Below are 23,253 nucleotides of genomic sequence, written 5' to 3' on the forward strand. Positions count from 1 at the left end.
CATAAAAAGACTGACGATTATAATACTAATGCTAATAATAGTACTAATAATATTGTAAAGGAATCCTCACATTCACACAATTTTGCAGCTCTGCCCCATTGAATATGTATATATTTTCTATGTAAATTATAGTTAAATAAATCTGGTAAAATGAGAATCTTTATTTTAAATTTAATAGCATTATAATAAAATGTATCAAATGGACAACATGGCCTAGTTAGCTTTTGCAACCAATCAAAGCCTCAGCAATATGTGTAGGATTTGGCGGCATCTAGTGGGGAGAAGTTAGTAGTATTAACAAATAAGTGCTGAGACCTTCTATATTATTATGGGATTAAAATTTTACACGCTGCACCTAATGGTCTAAATAATTACACATGTGGACTGTTGACAGCTCGATTGCACTATTAACCTGTAAGAAAATAAATAAAGAATTACAGAGTCGAGGTTTTGTTTTTTTCATTTCAGTTTGTTTCATTATTGCTTCAAAGATTTCCCGATTTTTCTTCAGTCATCAGAAAAATATGCTTTAAGGAAACATATTTCGTGGTTTAGGCACAAACTCAGTAATCTAAATCTATGCGTAACATATACGTCCCTCACACACTCTCACACTCATCCTGGACATCCTCTCAGACCGGGGACACGACAGAACGTCACTAACAGCAGCTGCCTATTGAGTTTTTTTGTTTTTCCAAATCACTTCAAAAACTCAACAAAATATCCATTTGACGACAACCGAACGACAACCAAGGTTCGAAATCTGTTTTAAAACTACCAGAGGTTTACTATCGTACCTAAAAATACACAATTATAAATATAGAGCCATTTGTCGATATTTGTATCACACAGACAAAATAGAGTCAATTCCTTTGGGATTCTTTGGCCTGGCCCTTGAACCCGTATACAGTAAACGATACTCTGCTCATCAGTGCATAGTCAAATCCCTGGTGAATTTCGCTACCCGAGTTTCAGGACACACACACACACACACACACACATATGTACACACACACGGGCACATGAATATCTCCCTCAGTTTTTTCTTTTTTTTCCACAACTACACATGTACTAATATGCAGACCCTGTTCTCAGACAGGTTAAAGGGTTGAGGTCCGAGTATCAAATCGAGTTCTTTCTCAGGCAATGGCGTTCTCCAGAGGTTCCTTCTCATCCCCTGTGGTGTGATCTGCCTTCCGCGCTGCCGCCAGTTCCTCGTTCTTTTTGAGCTCGCGTTGATATTTGGCCATGATGGCAGCGTAGGCGCAGCCATACACGGCGGCGGCCAACATCATCAGACATACGATCCCACACACCACTCCTGTGATCACCACCGTGGCGATGGCGTGGCGCAGGTTGACGGGCCGGTGCCTTTGCTTCGGTTCACACTCTGGCAGGCTCCCTCCTCCTCCTCCTCCACCTCCTCCTGTTCCACCGCCTAAGCCTTCCCCGATGGGGATATGGAGAGCGTGGCTCGAGGGATGAGCGTGGTTGCCGTGGGCATGGCTTCGCAGTAGTCTTTCAGTCTCCAGGTGGTGTATGTTAGCAAACAGATAGTGGTAGCTCGTGGTCATGCAGACATGGAAGACTTGGTAAGGGACTTTCTGCAGGTCTCTGTCCCTCATTTCTTCTGGATGTGAGCAAATGACCTCATCAACCACTCCACCTAGGACCAAAGGCAAAGTTAGATCAATGCAGGCACTAAAAAACTCTGAGTAAAGAAACGATAAAAAGGTTTGGAACAGAAGGCTCACATATCTTGATGTTTCTCCTGGATCTCTTTATTGTGTATCTTTCTATTCCTGCTTAATGTGCTCAGTAAACCACTTGTTTCCGCCTGCCTGATGTACCCCTGGATCACTATTAACCATGTATCCTTCTATCTTGGCCCATTGTTCTCTTTTGTGGTAATTAGAATTTTCAGCCTTCCAGCTGAAAGCCTTGTCAGAACAACGTGCATGTGGGTGGGCCAGAGTGCTCCAAGTGAGCCTAGCTTTCACCCCGCAGTGGTTATTTTGTTATCTAATACACGCTAGCGTTGGTCTAGCGTGGAAAATAATGGACTCTAACTCTTAATCATACGCTCTCACTGTCTCTGACTGTAAAGACCACAGTTGTAGGCTCTGGTGTAAAGGGTACCAATGTTCCTTAAATTTAGCAGAAAAAAAATGTCACTTAGTCTTAATCAATCAATCAACAAACAATTAAAAAATGTATCCGCCACTCCACCTCTGATAATTGGAGGGAGCTCTTATCCTGGTTTTAACACATTGCGGCTGTTGGGGATCAGTGCATTTTAATCTTTGGAAGAGGCTCCCCAATTAAACTGTAGCTCGACCGTAGTTTTAAACCATTAGCGGATTAAGCACGGTTCCCCATGGTGAAAAACAGCCCTCTGATTGGTTGTCGAATGAGAAACGAAAAGGGCCAAATGAGAAAGAAGCGGATGCCCAGGCCGGTTCGGAAGAAATCTGTCGAATGCACATTCTTTCCAGTCTTGCAACCTGATTGTTTTTGTAAGATCAAAGCCAAAATTAGGGTTGATTGAACCTTCCACTGGTTAAATCACAGAGATATATTTGTAGACCAGATTTAAGGCAAAAAATGTTGTGAATGCTGAACAGGAACATGTTCGATTATTCAAACAGAGGTGAAAGAAAAGAGACTAATCTTTGTAGCAAGGGCTGGAGACAGCTTGGTGTGAACCTGCCTTTAGGAAGGTTCTGGCATTGAAGGTTAGCATTATCATGAAGTCTTACCAGAACAAAACCCAGCAACACAAGTTCCAGCTAGCTGGGGGTATCTAACCTTTAAAGAGGTAGGTCTCCAGCCAGAGTTTAAGGCCTATGATCTGGCAGTCGCATCTCCACGGGTTGCCTCGAAGCGTGAGGCTGTCCAGGCGGGTCAAAGCCTCCAGTAGGGAGCGGTCCAGTCGTGTTATTCTGTTGTGTGCCAGACCTAGATGGCTGAGATTCCTCAGATTGTCACCCATAGCTCCAGAGAGTCCCCACAGGCTGGACGAACAAACACAAGAGGAATTATAAAATTAAATATGCAGGATCATGACATAGTAGAAGGTAACTTGCTCCAGTGTTGAGGAGGAACCTGTTGTGTGAGAGATCGAGGTGTGACAGCGTGCGGATTGGTCCAAACAACCGCTTATCGAGCTCCCTCAGGTTGTTGTAGGCTAGTCCGAGGTGCTGCAGATTTCTCAGGCCCAGCAGAGCAGTCGGCGAAACAGATGTTATGGAGTTATTAGATAGATCAAGGACGCGGACAATGGGGATTTCTCGGAAAGCCATTGATCCCAACCCCCTGATTCGGTTATCCTGGAGATACAGCTCTTGGGTGTCCGGATGCAGTGGGTGGGGGATGTCGTATAGGCCTCGTCCCCGGCAGTCCACCACTTTGGCATTGCCATTGCAGCTGCACTCCTTTGGACAGGCGTGTGAAAAAGGAAGGAGGGATAGGAGGATACACAGCAGCACTGCTGTGGAGAAAGCAGGACATTATGTTGGTCCCAAACTGTTCTGTCTGTGCAACTGAGTCTCAAATATCTACATGTATCACAGGTTCAAACACAAAATGAAATTGAAGTTTGTAGAAATGATATTTCCCTCAGATATTTATGTTCCTTTCCCACAAAAACAAAAAAGTAAACTTGCGCAGACTCCTACCATCTCTGAGACAGTGGCCCTTAGTGACTTCAACAAAGCTCGGTAACCCTTTACCCACACTCCACCCACACGTAAATCCATACGCAGCACATACTGAGTGTCCGATTCCCTTTGAGAGAACTTGAATGTCCATTTCTTGTGGAACATGGACTCCTATTTATAGAGCCTGCTGGATTGCTGGAGGCTCGATGAAATGACTACAGCTTGGACATCTAGCTCTGATTTGTATCCCAAACTCCCATCATCTCTCAAAGCGAACCTATCCAATTTTGTCAAATTATTACATTTTTCAATTACAATCTTTGCATATGTATTGCTTTATAATATACACATCTGATTTATTATGGCCAAAGCATAGTGGTGAAACATTATGTGAAGAATAAAACATTCAGCCATCAACTGGCGCATCGTTCGGAAAGGGCTTATCCCATTGTTGGGAAAGGCTGATCCCATCATTCCACGGCATTGTTCGAATAAAATACTGTCTGTCTTGTTTGGTTTGGGATCATCGTGCTTTTGGCATTTAGTGTGTTCCAGTCGCAGCACAATTCCCTGCAAGATGGCAGCGTGCATGAGCACAGCGCTCCAGTACTGGGTATTACACACATGGGATGTGTGTGTGTTTTGTGCAATAGGAAGGCATAACATTCAAATCTATTCCGTCATGTGGCTGCATGTAATTCAACATAATTAATTGCAGTGAAGCGTGTTCATGCAAGGATCCATTCTGTTTCTTATGCATTAAATCTATATGCAAAAATCAACGAAATCCCTCTATAGATTGCAAATGTGGGCATGTAAACAGTGTCAGCTCACTGGAGTGTGGTAGCAGCATCTCAGGAATGAGGTCAACAGGGGAATCTCTGTGAGCTCCGATGTGTTCCTCTAACTCAACGCACGCCCGTCAAGGCATGCATAGATGACCTAGAACGAGTATCGTTTACCGTCACCTCGGTGTCAAAGCCAACACTTGTAACACTGGGGGGGAGCCATAAGCAAGCGTGAACATTATGGTCCCACGTGGCTCCAACCACACAGTTACACAACAGTTTACACAATGCAAGTTCGAGCAGCTGCCCACCTTAATGTATGCACACATATACACACACACACACACACACAGAAACAAATGTGCAGACCTGTGTGTCTATTTAGCTTCTACTCGGTGATGGAACCTTTCATATCTTCGTACCTCTCATATCTGCCAGCTGTCTCATGGCCGCTTGCATCTGATCTTCTTTTAGATCCTGTTTTGATCGTCGTTGCCTGTCATTGGTGATCCATTAGCCACCGCTGAGGTTGAGATAAGCTGTCCCGACTAGTCTCATCTGTCTAGGATGATACGGCAAGCAGGAAGAGAAAAGCTGGAAAAGCAAAGATCAGTGGAGGAAAAAAACGAGTTACCCTCAGGATCCCCCAATGCTGTCTGCACGGGCATGAAACCCCATCAGACCAAGCAGATCAGAGCCCAGAGCTTACTGCCAGCCAGGCAGCCTTGGAATCTCTCCCTCTCTCTTGCTCTGTCACTCTCTCTCTCCCTCTCTCTCTCTTTCCCTTTGCATTACATTTCATGGTGTTTTTCATCCTGCCTTATCTTGATTTGATGTTATTACCACCCCCCCACCCCCCTTTTCCTTAAATCAACAACCCTGATGTGTGCGTGTGGTTAATTTCCGCTCGATTCTTGCCTCCGTCCCCAGTGGTGACTGTCATATCATGTCAAAACAGACAGCTGGACCTCTTAAATCAGCTTGCATGCTCACATTCTTATTGCCTTCTCCTGCTCTGGTGAGAGCCGAGCGGGACGGAAATAGAGGGGCACCGGTTTTTCTGCACAAAACACCCCAACACATGCACATGCAGCAGGCGCTGTCAGAGGGTGCCCATTGCTGTGGCATGCTCTGATGATATTATGCATGAGCCATGGGCAGAAGGGCTGGCAGAACACGCCCCCAGCATGGCAGCATAAAATGCATGACTAACCACACACACACACACACACACACACACACACACACACACACACACACACACACACACACACACACACACACACACACACACAAAGAGGGAGAACAGGATTCTAAGCGGGAGTAAATGTACCTGCAGCTAAATAGATTGAATGTTGAGCTTGCAAGAGCACACGGGTCACTTGAAGGAGACGCAAAATGAACAAAGGAGATAAGAAGAGATTAATGATCGAATCATTTCAACAATGAATGCGATGATGTGATATAAGCTGACCTTGTGATGTACCACCACCCCCACCCCTCTGTCCATCTATATTTATATCTTTCTTTCTGCTGAAGGGCACGGCAATTATTTTCATCCTGTCATATATATTAAACTAGGGATTTACCTTCTATCACCACCTACATAGAGTATCTATCTGTCTGTCTGTCCGTCCGTCCCCCAGAGCCAAAGTTCATAGGTCATACCAGTATTCTTTTCTGTTTTTAAAACAAATTACTGTACACACATTTAAAAAAAAATTGTTGTCATTCTTGAGTGTAGATTTGATGAGCAAGGTTTTTTGTTTTTTTTCTCGATCTTCCTACATCAGTGGGTGAGAGAATCTACTCTGAAATTGGTCATTGTTAATATCTGGAAATGTCCCAGTGGAGGAGACGTTTGTGCTGCAGTCGTGGCAGCTTTCTTGACGCCACCACTCATCTCGATGCGATTCGCCCCTGCACTGCGTAGTACCGCTGAGCTTAGATAGCGCCACCTCTCTCGTGCAGCTCTGTGTTTGCCGCACGTCTGTAGGATTTGTGTCATTTTTTTTTTCCTTTTGACGGGATCTAAGATCCAGATGTATACGCGCACAGAGAGACCCATGCCTGCTCTCGTTGCCCCTGCTGCCGTGCACATGCCCACACAAATGCTCTTCTGCGGCTTTACACACACTTGAATCCCAAATACCTGTAGGATTTAAGGCGGCTGTCATCTTTCTCTGCCCAGCTGATGGGAGATTGGTGATGGGTGGATTTGTACAGGATTTGATGTCTCTTTATCTTTGGACTTTTAAACCCAGCTCAGGGCATAAACAGCCCCAAGTTCTTAAATCATACCTAGGGAAATTAAACGTGCCCTCGTATGACAGAAAATTCCTTAGCATTAGTGAGACAGATTTAGGTGTTTTGTTTTAAACCCACTTCCTGGATGAAGCAGACAGAACTGCAGTGTTTTCCTTTAATGCACTTTTAGCAAAAGTCGTGTTGGACTTGAAATTTGCTGAATACCACTTAAAATCCTTCATCATTACGGTAAATGCTCAAAATCATGTAATCTGGTTTTCAAATTCTTTTCACCTCTGAGGTGATCTTGGCTTTGCGAAAAACACTTGCTTTGGATTTTTGCACCACGTGTGTTTCCACTGCTGGTGCCCAACATCTTAAATTAGCCTCTCTGCATGGCTTTTCCATGTGGGTGTAGAAATGGTGGGCTGCTGAAGGGATCTGGCAAAGCTTATGATGAGATGATCTGCACCTGTTCCACTGGGCAGAGGGCTAAAAGAGGCCAGAGCAGCGGCCCACCGCACTTAAACAATCACGCAGACACTCCGGGAGACGTGCGAAGCTGTGGAATCTTTTTCTGGGATGACGTTCTTTTCACTCTTCAAACATGAACGGCTAAACAGGGGTAGAACATTTGTTTTGTTGTAGATGGTAATGGAAAAATATGGATTTATAATTCCTGGGTGACCTGATGGTTTGAACTAATATACTGTATAGCACAGTGCAGTATTGTATATTGCAGTCATATTGTGCTGTACAATAAATAAAACTCTCCAAACATTTAAACTTATGCCTCATATATTAAATATTTAATGGTCAACCTTCATCAAAGTATGAATTGTTTTTTAAGCACATGTAAACGGTAAAAACAGTTAAATGTATGAGTGACTTGTATGAGTATGATGTATTATTCTGTGGATGCCGAGCAAATTCAGTCAGCCAGCTTTGCTGTTTTTTAGCATCCCCAGCTGTTGAAGTCATCCAAACACCACATTCCCTTCCATTTAATTTACTACCTGCTGCTCTCTTTGTGTTTGAAGGAAGCTCTAAATATTGCAGACAGCTCCAGAAAGCACGGTCGAGTTTTAGAGGAATCTGGGCTGCTCTTGGAAAGCAAGAGAGACTCACTTCAGTCAACTCCACACAAGCAAAAAAGTCCATGCCATTTCTGAATGTTTACTAAATTTAGTTGGAATTGAATGAAAGATCTCACTTTTTCAGCACAATGACAATAAACATCATCATATTGCTGTGTTTCTCTCTTTCAGCTGTGGGTATTCAGATGAAACTGGATTTTTTTCAGAGGAAATTCTGGACAGCCAGCAAACAGGTAAACAGATCCTCAACAAACACCCAGAAGCATGAAAACAAGAACTGTTGCTGTCAGTGTCTGTGGTAGCCAGTGGAACATAGCAATGTCCTTTGTTGTTCCATTTCAGTGTGCAGCATTGGATGGCAAATGCTCCATAAGTTGTGAAGATGAGGTTTGCGTTTTTATCTTTATTAATCAACAATCAAGAATATGATTAATTTAACTTTTAGAGCTGCATTAATGCTTTGATTTTACAGAATATTAACTGCTACCTGATTGACAACAATGGCTTTATTCTAGTAGCAGAGGACTACACTCTGGTAAGACACACACACACACACACACCTACATTCCAACCTGGTCTTAATGCAAATCAGAGTATTAAGGAGCACTGAGATGATTTTTACTTTAATGAAATATAACGTGTTTTCACCTTTGCGCTACAAAGAGTGCTGTGACAAATAAAAGCACCAAGGCAAGAATTTTCAATATCTAGTTGCAGAAACATTTGTTACTACTTTTATGTTTGTGCATACGTTTTAGAATGTGAGCTGAATCAAGCATTTAGTTCCCATCCATGCTTTCCCCATCAACTTGGTTTATCTCTCTTATCCAGAACATGACCCATGCATTAACAGCACCCTCCTCTGAGATACTGTTTGTAGTCACTGCTAATTGTTCCTTTTTTCTTGCAAAATTCAGACAGAAGTAGACGTGCCAATGCCAAGGCAGATATTACTCCCTTAGCTATCACCAGTCCTGTCACACCAGTTTTGCGTCATTGAGTGTAGCCAGTCCGCTGGCCGTCATCGTCCTGCCTTCGCTCTGCGTGTGCTTCCAGGACTCTACTTGTCATGACATTTCGTGGCGCTGTTGTAATGGAATGAAAATTGAAAACCTTAGCAGATAACCTTAATGCGGTCCAACAAAACATTTTGCGGGTTTTGTAGACTGGAACATCTGCCAAGAATAGCAGCTATTTTCAGTTCAAACTTAATGAGGTCCGTTGTCACAAAAATGCTGAGGTGGAATTTTTTTTGCCTCCATTGTGCGGAAACAAACAAAAAAAAAAAAAACACTGTTAATGCTCACAGTGATGGATTGGAAATAGATGGCCAGCAGTTTCATTTAATGATCATTCAATTGGGGAAATATTACAATCTGTCCATAACTATAATTGACTGGTGCTAAATGATGTCATTTACAAATATCAGCTTTTCTTTTTGAAAGTTGCTGTAGTTTTTTTGTGCTCAATCGAGGGTCCCTGCATGGAGTTTGTCCTAGTTTCAGGAGCTGCTCTCGAAGGCAAGGGGAGTCCTTTGGTTCTCCCATTGTGTTTGAAAGTTGAGCTGATACTCATAATGCTGACCTCTTCACTTTTCTATGTCATTTATTCTAAATGGCAAGAATGTGGTTTGTCAGAAAAAAGGGAGAGTTTTACATTTTAAAATAAATAATTATTATTTGGAGAGAGGAATAAAACAGTGCAGCACAATGCTAGAGATCTTTTTAAGGGCAGGCTTCCTGATTCAAAAATACCTAATTGTCTTAAATCCATGCCAGCATGTCTCAACATTCCCTGTGAGAGTTTGCTTGAATTTACTTTATATCATTATGTTTTACTTTCTTATGTCCACTGTCTTCCTTAGACAGGGAAGTTTTTTGGAGAGCCAGAAGGAGCTGTAATGAGTAAGCTTCTACAGATGGGCTCCTTCAAGAGGTGAGTCTGTCTAACTGCACGTGTGTGTGGGCGTATGAGTGTGCCGGTATGGGTTAGCCGGTAGAATTCCACCGGTATGCATACATAAATGTATGCGCATAACATGTGGCTGGCCGCAGAGTGAGAGCACATTGTGCTGACAGCCCTTAAGTTGACCAATCATGTTGAGCTATCCGCCGCTGAACTCCGACCCTTCGCTCAGCAACTCTCTCCGTTCGGGGATTACAGCAAATCTTTTCCTGAAGCGAAGGAATTAGCAAAACCTGAAGTCCCGCGCGTAGGAACGCAGCCGCGTTCATGCGTATGGGAGTCACACCTCCGTGGAAAACACTGGCAGCGGTGGGCAGTGAGGTCCTGTGAACGGTTTAGAAATCCGACCCCTGAGGAAAATGTTTGAAAAGTCCTGGAGATCAGCAGTGCAAAATAACAGACGCGCTGTAGTTTGACTTGGCTCGCCGTCGCATTTGTGACATCTTTTGTTGCTTGGCTAAACTTTAAATTTACATTCGCTAGCATATTTCCAGTGTTGCATCAGGACTCGGCACTGGGCTGCACCTCTAGGATGTGGGTGAGGAGCTCCCTATAGTGCTGTCTCTCTGCTGAAAAATCAGCGTAACAAATTATTGGCCGAGCAGCCCCATGTTTATCAGGAGAATGAACCTCCACAATCTGACAGCAAATGGTTTACAGGCCCACTCAGAAATACAGATGCCTGCAAGTTCTTTCAATGAATCTTTAATGTGGGATGATGAGGGATTGTTCAAACTTTAGTCTGACGTCTGATGAATGAATATTAAAATTTGCGTCGGTGAAGCACGAGCATGATGAGTATTAGGGCTTATAGACTTTAGCAGGAGTGAATTCGGCCGGATTTTTCCTAAACCTCGCGCAGTCTGCAGACAATTAACGTTCTAAGTCACCACACTACTCTCTAAATTATGAAACATTAAAGACTTTTAAAATTGCAGCACTTAAAGCTGACACCACCTGCCAGCATAGATTAATTTGTCAGCGTCAAGGCCGCCGATGAAGACGAGCGTTGGGTTTTCTCGGATTTAATGAGCAGCCAAGTTCCCGCAATCGCGCTAACGTTGGTTTGTTATGTGATCGATGAGTTGTTGTTCCTCCTGCCCCCGGAGGATCATGTGTCAAAGAACGGGCTGCCTCTTGTGGCGGTGTGTCAGAATAAACACGTGTTCAAAGCAAACTAAAAGCTGCCAGGAAATCTGTGACCACATTAACTGGAACTGCTCACACTGTCGGGCTGATCATTAGGCTGCTTCCCTGCAGTGTACTCCGCTAAAATTGTTTGAAAATTGTAATTATACCGTAACGTTTGCCCAAGTCGGTAAAGAGGTTTCACCATTTGACTTTTTTTTTTTTTGCGTCTAAAGGAACCTTTGGATGTTACACAATTTCCACTTCCTCAAAACAAACTGATAGCATTTTTGTTTTTGCTTCAGGCTATTTTTGCGTTCATCATCGAACTGCTATTCTCACATTACGGGCTCAAATACTGGCTAAATTCTGCGGAGTTTTAATTTCCGAGCCCATCTGACAGTTAATACAAACCGTCTGCAGGCTCAGTTTGGGCCTGTAATGACACATCTATACAAACACACACTCATACGTAGCTATTACATTAGTCCGTGTTTCGCTGCTAATGCTATTATGTGGCCCAGCTTAGTGTTAATTGGTTCCTGACCGTGTTCTGGAGCCTTGTGTCACCAACGCTGTGACAGAGGGTTGAAAATCCCCCCGGGGGCTGCGGAAAGAGCGGACCCACTCGTACATGACACACATGCTTTCACACATGTTCCTAAAAGTATTGTGAGGTTTGTAGGAATTCCTCTGCTGACTCTGAGTGTGTATCCAGTGTGCGTGTGTGTGTGTGTGAGGAACCTCTTCAATAACCTCTCTTGGATAGACCTAGACCTCACACCCTCAGGGCATGCTAAGTCCTTAAATCCTCTGATATCCCCCAATATCCTCAAATCATGCACACACACACACACACACACACACACACACTTACCTTCCTACATCACTTTAAAGAACCTCTCGGGAAGCTCTCAGCTTTCAGTTGCTTTCTTTCTCCCATTCCTGCCATATCTAATGTACAACCTGTAGCTAAAGCTGCAGTTCTCGCACCCCCCACCCCCACTTCCCCCCACCCCACCTCGCTCCCACGCAACAGTCCACCGGAGCCTGCAGGCATGTAATAGGAGATATAATTTGTGAATTAGGGCTTGTGTGACCTTACGTGGGTTACGTCTTCCGGACAAATGCATTAGTTATTAAATTCAAATCTGTCATAACATTGTGTTGGCCTGTAAGTGATTGTATCTGCGTTACAGTCTGGCCTTCCTTATCTCCGCAGGGTCACGCTGTATGACTACCAGGCTCTGTGCTGGGTGTACTCAGAGAGCAGCGGCAGTGGACACATGCTGTTGGATGTGAGTACTGCACCTTTTCACGCTTTGGTGCTGTCAGAATTTACATTTTCTCTTTTTTCCCCTCTTCATTTTTAGCCTTACTTTGCAGTCCTGTCAGCCATGAAGTGGATCTTGACTGAACTGGTCATGTAAGACATTTAGTGTGTGTGTGTGTGTGTGTGTGAGATGGTACATCCACTTTGTTTACACGCACCTCCGCATGCATGTTGACGCGATGATCAGCGATCAGGGGCAGTAATGGCTACCTGATGTTTCCTGCAGTGGGGGCATTCCAGTGGTGCCATATTGCGGCTGCAGGGTCTCCCTGGGTGGTCTGTTGTCGCCACAGTGCATCATGGGAATGTTGATTTTCCATCCCCGCCGATTTTACACTGCAGGGAATCATTCGAGCGTCTTTCTTTCTGATTCACGCCTTTCATTTTTCAGACACGCCTCACTTGATCAGACAATGTTCAAAACGACAGTTGTTTAAAAAAAAATGAAACTATGTTATTGTCACTCAATCGGACAGCTGGATTCAAACTGTTTTGGAAAGAATTCAAATGTGGTGGAGGAAAAAATGTCCTGCACAGTTTAGAACATTTCCATATGATAGCTGTCGAATATAAATGTCTAATCCGAACGATGTCTTTTGCACGTGTAGATTCCTGGTGGAGTTTAACTTGTACAGCTGGTGGTACTCTGACCTCACAGCCAAAGGTAAGAAGACACTATCAAACTGTTTGTTTTGTCTGTAACACATAGACACACACACACACACACACACACACTTGAGACGGTACAGTAATTATAAAATAATATGTATGTAGAACAATCTTAAAAATGCTTTTCATGTCTGTGGAAATAACAAACCAATATTAAGATAAATACAAAACATTTTCTCAGGTTGGTAATATAATAGAATTAGGACGATCGTTATTCTTACGTCTTATGTGATTTAAACATGGCTGGGTTTTGATGGCAAGTTGTTAGGATTTATTGATTTTCTTTTAAAGTTTTTTCTTTCACTTTTCGTTTATAGTGTGAACAGTATTCTAACCTGTAAAGATTCTGCATATTTATTTATTTAAACAGTAAGAACTGAATTTAAAAGCAAAACCACATTTCTAAAAAGAAAAACATTAATGGAACCTATTAACGGCATCAGTACCAACCTTAAAAAAATACTGTAGATCTTGAATATTTATTATCTGCTGTAAATATGCTGTTATTCCACCATCCCTCTTCTCTTTTATGACTCTTTTTTCCATTGCTCCTTTTTGATATTTTTGCCTCGCACCGACATATTTTCATACCAACATGGTTCACAAAAGACAGAGTTCACTGCACACAATAAACAACGTCCTTTCCTCAACACTGACCTTCTGTCTCCGTCTTCACTCCATTTCCTCTTGGACCGACTGCGTGTGACCACTGGAAAAAATGAATAAATACGTGAAATCCAAACCAGAAAAATAAAATTGTCGGGACATGAGATTACCTTACCTGACCTCAGTGTTTGTGTGTGTGTGTGTGTGTGTGATTCTGTCTGCACATTTATGTTTGTGTGTCCAGATGGGTCATATTTGAGGCTTTTATGATTTTGGAGGATGTGCGTTATATTGGTAGAGGTGAAAAGCAATATCCGCTTGGTAACAGCAGCAAAAAAGAGATGTCAGTTTCGCTCCTTTTTCCCATCTTTTCTTTAGTTTCTTTCTCTATTTCATTTTATGTTTCTGTCTCACTTACAGTAGACCAAGGCACGCCAAGCAGTGATCGCCGTGATGCCTTATATTTTATGGAGTGTTGAATGCCGTCTGCCTGTCTGAAATAAAAACCTCGCTAATTGGCATCGTGTTGTAGCGCTAAGTCCAGCCAAAGCTAATATTTTATAAAAATATTTAGTTCCGTACATAAACACAAGAAGGAGAGAGAACCACAAAATGAGAGTCTATGGCGATGCTTTCCCTGCACGGTGAAACGAAGTCGGGCATCGGCGCTCACCGAGCAGTTGAGACAATTTCACAGCTGGCTAGCCTCAGGTCTTAGCAGTGCGTTCTATATCTCTTTACAAAGAGAAACACACAGCTGAAACACCACAGTTTAGCAGGCCGCAACCTAATCTACACAGCCTCTCAACCTCAACTAATCCCTGACATTTAAACCTGTAGCTGACCTTTTTTGGACATTATTTATACCCACAATAGTAGTATTAGAACCACTTTGCTCATGTCACACATATAGCCAAATTTATTTGAGATTATTTAAAAAAAAATCACCCAAATTAATTAAAATGTAGAAATTCTTTGCTTTGATAGAACACAAATTGGCTGCCATCCTGCGTAATTGTTGCAAACCTCTGGGTGGCAGGAGAGTTCAACCTATGTTAGCATAAACGGCTCTCCTACGTCTCCACTCCAGGACAAAACGCACCTCTGCTAATCTCCAAGAAACGTATATATCTTTGATTTTGTCTCTCCTCCAGCTCAGAGAATGGGTCGCACCATGCAGGTACCCTGCGACACGGAGTTCCCGGCCTTCATCTCCGAGAGAACCATCAAAGAGAACACTGGCAACGTGGACTGTGACGGCTGCATCAAGTACGAGACACCTGCGCAAATCCAAACGCACGCTAACGGTCTGATGATCCCAAACACATTTTTTATTGCTCAACTGGCTTCAAAAAAGGAAGCTAACTGTGAAGAGTCACGCTGTTGAATTTTATCTTGGAAAAATATTTTTATCTGCGTATCCCTCCACCTCCCTAATGATGAGGGGCATGTTTAAATCATTTGTTGTCTGTTGAACACAATTTTATCCAGACAATCCATCAGGGACACTCGCTCCTCTCCAGCAGTTTGAAATACGAGGCATTTGTAGATGAGGCAGAGAGGTGGAAAAAAGGCTTCCTTTAAAAATGGGAAAATGAGTGTGGTCCCCATTAACAATTTGGGCTTTTCTGTCAGGCAATTGCGGGGTGTTTTCTGGATCTCTCCAATGGGTCCTTCATTGCTCCCAGCTGTGGAACTGCAAAGGAAGCTTGTGTGTGTGTGTGCGTGTGTGTGTGTGTGTGCGCGCGCGTGCGTTTGTGTTGGTATAACCCTATAGGTCAGCAGGGTAACCACTACTCTGGCTGCAAGAAGAAAAATGCAGTTAAGGATTCACTCAGACTCCCAAACACACACACACACACACACACACACACACACACACACACACACACACACACACACACACACAGGAGACTCTCTCACACCCATCTGCTCATCCACACGCAGATCAGGAACAGGCATTCAAAAAAAAAAGATGTGGGTTCATCTCCATAATGACAGAAGAGCAGGGATTATCAGACAGACCAGTGTGTGTGTGTGTGTGTGTGTGTGTGTGTGTGCACCTTTAAATAAATCAGATTTAAAGCGCAATGAATTTGACAAAGTCAGATGGAGTTTTTATTTCAGTTTGTAGATTTTGTAGTTCATATTAGGATATTGAATATGTTCGTGATAAACATCTGTTTCATGTTAGAGCCTCAGACCTTTCTCAAAATTTCTCCGTGTGTGTGTACGTGTGTGATGTCTCTGTGTATTTGTCTTTTGTGCATTAATTCTTAGGCAGACTGTCGGGAGAAACAATGAAATCCAGGGAACGTAGGCGATGATGTCATGTCTTAAGTGGCTCGTCTCCGTTAGTGCATCAGCAGCTTTTCTGCAGAGACGAAGGACAAAAGTCTTTCTTATCTTTAAAGTCAAGATCGGACGCTGTCATATACATAAAATATGACCTTCCCTAATTACTTTTAGCTTTTCCTCTCTTCGTTGTTACTTTGTGGATTTTTGATTCCTTTTTGACTGGGACATTTATTATTTGTTTGATTTTTTTCAACATTCTTTAGGGAAATTAATTTCTTTTTCTGTGTTTACTTTGCAGCCAGTGATTTAAATTTGTGTTACTAACGGAACCCCTTGATATTATAACTTAATGATAATTAAATCTTCATAAAATAGACTTGATATTTATTCAGCTATGTATATATTAGAATTTATACCTATATATGAGCTGTTGCTCTGTTTTATGTTATTTAACCCAGGAAGATTGCTGCAGCAGCCTCTGGGTGGGATATTTCTACCCCAAACTGACTTAATGCTTTCATACAATGAATACATGGTGTGAGGTGCCAGTTTTCCCGAAAGCCATAAAAAATAACTCAAATGACAGCTTTGGGCTAAAAAGGCAGCAGTCTGTTTGTTGAGGTTTTATTGGAATTAATCTCCATGAATTAGTGATTGTTAAATGACACCATAATTAGTGCTCAGCGCTCCCAAAGGCGATGACACACAGCGCTCTGGTGGTTACGGCTGGTTACGCAACCACGGAATTAAGGGAGAGAAAAGGAGTTCAGGACACTGGAACATGAGGAAAAGCTCGGGAGACAGAGCTGCCCGTCCGGGCGACACCGGGAAGATGAAACGCCTTCCTCAGGGATCAAACGCCGTCGATGAGACGTTTTAATAGTGCTCCGCTCCGGCTTCAGAGCGTGTGGTGTGTGTTTGTGAGAACTCTGCACAGACGCCCTGTCAACACTTGCTCGTGTGTGTTTTTTATGTTTTCCTTTACATCAAATTTTCCATGACATCCTCCACTTTGCTCAGCTCCTCACTCTCGAGCCCAGCGCGCCGCCTCCGTATCGTCTGCCCTCGTTGACCTTTTCTCCTTCCGGTCAGAATAGAAAACCTCGGAGAGCACGTCGAGAAGACGCGCGACGAGGCGTCGGTGCGCGCCGCCCGGTGTGTTCTGTGTTGGAATGCGTAAACATCCGCCCCCCCCCGACCGTATTGTGCACATCTTCGGCTGTTTGTTGGTAAGCGGCGCGGCGCTCCACTTCCCAGCGCTTGCTCCGTTCAAGGCCAGCAGCTGTGCTGTCAGGACGTGTTTAAGTCTCCTCTTGCTCTGCTTTCTATCAGTGCGAGCTGGACCAGCTCAGCACCGCGCTCGGGTAAGCACAGATTATTAAACATCAGCAGGTCCTAATTCACCCTGATTGAAACTGGCTTGCCTGTTCTCTGCTGGCCTTGTTTGGTCGGGTTTGGTCGGTCGCAGTGGGATAACTGCATTAAAGTGCGGTGGACTGGCGCTACTCAGGGACTAGAGCCTGTTTGTGGCCAGATTAAATTGATCATAGGATTGAATTAGTGGAGAGATATTCCTGATACGAGCTCTGTCAGTTCTCTTTACGTTAGCCGGAGAGAGGAGCGCCGTGTTTGGGTGTATTCGGTCGGGCCTGCTGGTTCACTGGGTTTTTATTCATATGCGTCTGATAAGCTGCTCACAGTGAACTTGATAAATCCTCCAGCTGCAGTAAACTGAGAGGAGGGCAGAAGCACCGGGGAAAGAGAGAAAGGAACGCTCAAAGAAAGACGGGAGTGCCTCTATGAACTCTTTGCTTCGCGAAGTTCAGCCGCCGTCGTAAATCACCGGCCAGGAAGCCGACGCTCGGACCTGATCTCTCAGGCCAGTGAAGCGCAGCCATGGAGTGTGGTTTCCATTTGTCTCCCTTTGGTGTGTTTTATATTTGGCTACGCATCATTGGATGGGGTATGTAAAAAAAAAAAAGCAGGAAGGGATGAGAGCGAGGAAGAGGAGGGGATGGAGCGAGTTATAGAAATACGCGTTTGTGTGACGTCAGTCGCCGCGTGTTTGCTGACAGCCAGCGGCGACATGAGCCCGGTTGTCGAGATTCTGACACTTATCATGTTTGCCTCTGTGGTTCTCTCTCCGACAGGTCCTTTGTGATCCAGCAGATCCCCAGCAGCAACCTCTTCATGGTGGTGGTGGACAACAAGTGTGACTGCAGCATGTTCGAGCCCATTACCATGAACCCCATCGAGATCATGTATATCCTTGACCGGCATAAACGAGCGTGCACTGCACACGTGACCCTGTAGCGTAATCATCCAGCAATGTGGCAGCTGAGCTTCGGCCTCTTCCACTTCTGCTGACTCTGACCTTTTTAGCAGTCTGTTGTTTGAGTGCTATCCACATGCTCCTCTGCTGTTACACACTGTCCCCCTGTAAATATACCAGAGAATAGCTCCAAAACATGGATAAAGTCAGCCGTTACTGGACAGAATGGTGCTCTGGGGTCTGCGCTAAAAAAGTCAGAGAACGTTACCTGCAGGACTCCTTTATTTCCCCTGTCGGTGTCATCAGTCATGAGCGGTGTGTCTCGCAACATTACAAGGACGTAAATATAACATTTGTGATAAGGCTGCAGAGCGTTAGCTTAACCTCCGACTCACTGCTGGATGGAAGAGATGCGACTGATGAGCTTAAACAGCCTTCTGCTATATCCTCCTCTCTCTCTCTCCCTCTCTCTCTCTCTCTGTTATACAATAGCCCACTTGATGATGGGCTACTGATCAATAACAGACATGTCGAGGTGCAGTCAGACTGAAATATCTCAGCCTGCCACCACAGAGCCAAACTGGGTTTTCCTACACTATGCATTTTTCTATGCAGCATACGGTCACGCTGTATATACGCGTCCACCGCTGTTTATTTTGTTGCACGGTTCCTACTGTAGCATAAAGCCTGTTATTTTGTTGCTACGCAACGGACAAAAACTCCTCAAACACGGGTGAGTTTGGTTTCTCTGCTTTTTTTCCCGTCCTTTTTCAATGCTCGACCCCCCCCCCCCCCCAAAAAAAAAAGCCCACCACAGCACTTTTCCTGAGCAGATGAATTTGTTTCCGTGGCCAAATTGAAACAGAACCGCTCCGGAGGGTCCACATGGTCAGTTGTTGCCTTAGCTTCAGCTTCACATAACGAATCCCTTAAGTGCGAGAGGCTGAAGATGCAGAAGCACAGGAGGCGTCCGGATACCTGCCACCCTTTCCACCCAGAGGTCTCGCTCACGCACACACGCACGTGCGCACGCTAACCGGGCTTTTGTGCTGTATTCTGACACTTCCTGTATGCATTTTCCCACTCCTCTCCAGGAAAACGCGATGGAGTGTGGAGGAGCCGCGTGTCTCGTCCCTTCCGCCGTGGCGACGCTGTTCGCCGTCCTTCTCGTTCTTCTCTACAGGTGACCCGAGCTGGCCACCCTTACGACGTTGACCCGGATCGGCTTGGCTCAGCATGCGAAAATAGGAGAAAAAAAATCACAAAAAAGAATCGAGCAGGAACAAACTCTTGCCCCTATGAAATTATGCCCAATTCCAAGTGACCGCCTGCAAAGCCCCCACCTCTGAAGGTACAGCACCTCCTTCCAGCACACCTGTTATTAAAAGATTGATCATAGATCGCGTTGAAACTGTTAATTGTTGTCATGGTGCTCTAGCTGCAGGGAGGGGTAACAAAACACTTAGAAATAACGCTTACACTGTAGCTCTAAAACCTGCACAAGCTGTCCCACTGGTGCGCACGCCGCCGCAATTAGTCCTTTCAGGTAGCAGCCGGAGGGCTGGGCTCTGCAGCTGGGTTTGGATCTGGGCATTAGAGCCAAGAACCATCCGAACCAACCTGCCGTGAGAACGACAGGTGTGACCGTTCATGCACAGTATTGATTCTGCAACAAAAAAAAATTAGTTCTGTGTGGGTGGAGTTGAAATGTTTGTCAACAACATTGTTGTTTTTTTAAAAAAAATGAAAGATGGTTATTGTCTATATATGAGGAGGGGGGAAAAAGATTTATTTATGGTTTAAAAGTGGTACCCATAAACTGTGACTATGAGATTTTGAGTCATCTGACGTGAGTGGTTTGCCTTATCGAACAACATCAGTCCTGTTTGTGTACTTTTGAAATAAAACGTTGAAAACCTGAGAACTTTTGTCTTTTAAACATTGCAAATGATTAGAGACGTGTAAATAAAAACCATTTTGGCCACGGTTTACCCCCATCACCCTAAAAAAAATCATTGTCGACCATAAAGTATTTTAAGTCAATATAATGAAAAGTGGATAAGAGAAATCTTCTTTGTACAAAGAAACTGGAAAATTGAATTTAAAAAGACTGAAGAAGTCCAGAACATCTTACGTATTTGTCCATAAACACATCTGATGAATATTTTTGCCATAAACTTAAAAAAGGAAATAAAAAAAACAAGAGTTTTCTAAACAGAGGCCAGGAGATTTGTTTGAGTCAATGGCTAAACAATATTTCAATAAATAAAGTCTGGATAAATTAAGTAATGTCATGTTCAGAAACAAGAGCCATGCTTATTATATTATTCTATTTGTGTTTTGGAACTTTTTCTAATCAGATAAGCTAAAACGGGAACAACGTATTGTGACTATATGTGCATTCTTCTCGCTGCTACACACACACACACACACGCTTGTACTCCTATCTTTGTTAGTACTTTCTTTAAAATAATCCTTTCCCCCAGCTAACCATCCCAACTAACCCACTAACTCTGACCTTCTAACCTGAACCTTCTAACCAAGTGGCAACTAAACATCCCTTTGAAGTTGCGAGGACCATCCAAAATGTCCTCACTTTGAAATTTAAGTTTTGATCCTCGCTATGACACATATACAAGAACACACACACACACACAGAGTATATTTAATATAACACAGGCTGATTATTTGCAGTGCCATTGATATAAAACATCAGCTCACATCAATGTAGCTCATTTTATTGTTGTTGGCATGTCTGACTGATTAATTCAGTATCTGTTCTTCGGGCTTAACTGTAATGTAAGGAAATGTTTGGCGTCCACATGGGCACAGATGTTACCGACTTATGCATCCACTGTACCCATGTGTGTCCATCTGGTGTTTCCTTCATCCAGCTAAGCCCCACAGGCTGACATCCCCCCCCACACACAAGGAGACACAACCGAGACCGTGACACTGTGATCGAAGGCCGACTGCAACAAACATCTGTATTAGTTTAGTGAAAAAGACACAAACAATCCTTTGACAAACGTACACATGCATGCAAGAATGGGTTTTATGTGACACACCAGGCCAGCTTTAATGTGTTAGCGTGTGCGCACAGCTTGGAAGTCATTCCTGCTCGGGCCTCCGTGTCAACGCCAAAGTCCCGGCAGCGTATCGGAGGATGCTGACCTCCTCCTCAGCTGACCTGATTTAAGAAGCACCACTTCCTGCCCCACTGACAAGGTAATTCTCGCCATGCTAGTGGCCACATTTGATCTCTAATGTTGCACTGATCTGGTCCCTAGAGCAAAAATGTGTGACTCCATAATCATTTCCAGTCGATCCTGCTCTTCCTTTTTTTCTACGGTCCAAAGACTTCATGACTTGCTGCTGGGTAATTTATCACTACATAATGGGAGCGGGGCTGTTTGGGGTCACGTATCCAATCTGGCATTTTGATTCCTTCCTGTTTGTCGGTCATGGGAAAAGAACATACAATATGTGTACAAAAGGCAGCCCAAGGAGTTAAAACGGCAGCCGCGCTGCCACCCCGAGGCCCTGAGAATGATAAATGCTCATCTCTGATTTCTCAAAGCTCTCAATCCACACACACACACACACACACACACGCACGCATATACATCTTTTTTAGAACTTTCTTTATACATATATCATGACTTACTTTCAGGCTGGGCTGGACACTGACTTCTGACCCCACTGACCTACTCAGCGAGGTTTATCTGTGTCCGACAGGTATCGGACCCCTGATCTTCTGCTGCACATCTGTTTGACTGCTTGGATTTTTCCTTACCTGTAGAAACACGACCGTCTCAACAAGGTTCCACCAAAGGTGCGCGCGGAATTTGTAACTATATTTTACAGCTGACGTGTTGTGATTTATATGAATGTTACCGCTAATTTCCTGTCTTTCCTTGTTGTGCGAACATTAAAAGACTCAGGAAGCAACCCCCCAACACCATCTCTGTTTTTATGGAACGTGTTTTTACAGGTTCGAAGTACATGTAAACACACGGGTTCATCCCGGTAACCCCAGTTTGTCAAAGGCGATGCATTCAAAGAAACATCGGGAACCATCACTAAAGGTATTTTATGAGGGAGCATCCGCATTCCTTCCCAATGAGCCGACCTAAGCTGCTGTTTGTGGTAGGAAGGAACCCCTGAGAGAAGAGTCACTGATCACCAGGACACAAAGACCCGCAGGGGCCCTGCAGTTCCAAACACTCCCATCCATCAGCACTCATACAATTTAAACCCTGTTTGCTTGCCATTACCTCGGCTGTAAGAACAAAAAACTTTGCTAATACGCCAGAGGACACATCGCTATAAATCGCACACGTATTCATTAACACAGGAGGTCACGCGAAGGATAAGAGTTTGGTGTTAGCTCAAAAAAAAAAAAAGCGGATAGCATTAGCGGTTTTTCAGTGAGAACCACAGATATGTTTAAATGGGAATGATTCTGAGCAGCTGAACCACACCAGGACCACACACAGGCCCGGTGACCACAACACACCAAGCTGGGAAAACACGACTGGCACACGGTCGACGTTTCACAGAGTGACCAATCTCTACCCTGCAACCCACGCCACGCACGTATTCTGCTGTTAGCGTAGGCGGACGCTAGCGGACATCGGCCGTCTATATTTTCGCAGCCCTGATCCTATTTGCTCAGATGCGCATCACTGTTTGGTTGAACATGGGGTCAGTGTTTTTTTTTCTCCCCTGCACATTAGTGTTCTCAGCTGTCCTCGCTTCCCTCTCCGCCCGCCTCCACCTTCTTTCCTGTGGCCTCCGCTCACTGTTGGCGGCAGCAGTGATAATCACCAGGCCGCTGCAGTACGCGCAGACACACATCAGAGGCTGAGGCTGAGCTGGACCCAGAGAGAAATTTGTTCCCGTACGTGCCAGGAGACCCTCTGCTGCTAAGGCTGAGAGGTGCCAGCTGCAAACATACACTCAGAGCGCTAAGTCGGTGCGGGACCCCATGCTGCGATGGGAAGAAAAGTCCCCAGTACTTACGGACCACTCTGAGCAGTAGAGGACTTGTCAGCCAGCTGCACTAATAGTGTGTGTGCTTATGGATCAGTGTGTGTACAAGAGAGAGAGAGAGAGAGAGAGAGGACCTCTGCGTTAGAACCACATAAAGATGGAGGATGTGTATCCAGGTGCTTCCATAGAAAAGTGG

At 44.2% G+C, this 23,253-nt stretch overlaps 2 protein-coding genes across 7 annotated transcripts in view; one reads left to right on the top strand and one right to left on the bottom strand.

The window, feature by feature from the left end:
- The window catches only part of cacna2d3a (calcium channel, voltage-dependent, alpha 2/delta subunit 3a), a 70,921-nt gene extending 50,935 nt beyond the window's left edge, over positions 1-19,986 (top strand). For all 3 annotated transcript variants that reach the window (XM_057040745.1, XM_057040743.1, XM_057040744.1), the window contains 11 exons: positions 7,963-8,024; positions 8,134-8,178; positions 8,264-8,326; positions 9,656-9,726; positions 12,107-12,182; positions 12,258-12,310; positions 12,826-12,881; positions 14,647-14,761; positions 17,941-18,058; positions 18,985-19,062; positions 19,157-19,986. In XM_057040745.1, coding sequence (XP_056896725.1) covers positions 7,963-8,024; positions 8,134-8,178; positions 8,264-8,326; positions 9,656-9,726; positions 12,107-12,182; positions 12,258-12,310; positions 12,826-12,881; positions 14,647-14,761; positions 17,941-18,058; positions 18,985-19,062; positions 19,157-19,249 — 830 coding nt within the window. In that variant the 3' untranslated portion in view covers positions 19,250-19,986. The remainder of the gene's footprint in view (positions 1-7,962; positions 8,025-8,133; positions 8,179-8,263; positions 8,327-9,655; positions 9,727-12,106; positions 12,183-12,257; positions 12,311-12,825; positions 12,882-14,646; positions 14,762-17,940; positions 18,059-18,984; positions 19,063-19,156) is intronic.
- LOC130529983 (leucine-rich repeat and transmembrane domain-containing protein 1) lies at positions 449-5,527 on the bottom strand. 4 transcript variants are annotated; one of them, XM_057040749.1, is made up of 5 exons: positions 4,870-5,527; positions 4,494-4,601; positions 3,106-3,487; positions 2,809-3,014; positions 449-1,666 (listed from the first exon to the last, which is right to left on the bottom strand). In XM_057040749.1, exons 2-5 carry the CDS (start codon positions 4,510-4,512, stop codon positions 1,140-1,142), a joined length of 1,134 nt encoding a protein of 377 aa, XP_056896729.1. In that variant the 5' UTR covers positions 4,513-4,601; positions 4,870-5,527; the 3' UTR covers positions 449-1,139. The 4 variants fall into 4 exon arrangements, with proteins under 4 accessions (XP_056896729.1, XP_056896728.1, XP_056896727.1 ...); XM_057040748.1 differs by having other exon boundaries at positions 3,106-3,490; XM_057040747.1 differs by lacking the exon at positions 4,494-4,601.
- Positions 19,987-23,253: the final 3,267 nt, after the last annotated feature.

Source organism: Takifugu flavidus, chromosome 8 (assembly GCF_003711565.1).
Source record: "Takifugu flavidus isolate HTHZ2018 chromosome 8, ASM371156v2, whole genome shotgun sequence".
Classification (NCBI taxonomy): Eukaryota; Metazoa; Chordata; class Actinopteri; order Tetraodontiformes; family Tetraodontidae; genus Takifugu; species Takifugu flavidus.

Bases quoted from the DNA above. Each gene is read 5' to 3' on its own strand.
- LOC130529983 (XM_057040746.1), bottom strand. From the start codon at position 4,906: ATGCAAGCGGCCATGAGACAGCTGGCAGATATGAGAG. The intron at 3,015-3,105 runs GTTCCTCCTCAA...TTGTTCGTCCAG, and splicing joins CTCGATCTCTCACACAACAG to CCTGTGGGGACTCTCTGGAG. The intron at 1,667-2,808 runs GTTAGATACCCC...CTTTGGTCCTAG, and splicing joins GGAGACCTACCTCTTTAAAG to GTGGAGTGGTTGATGAGGTC.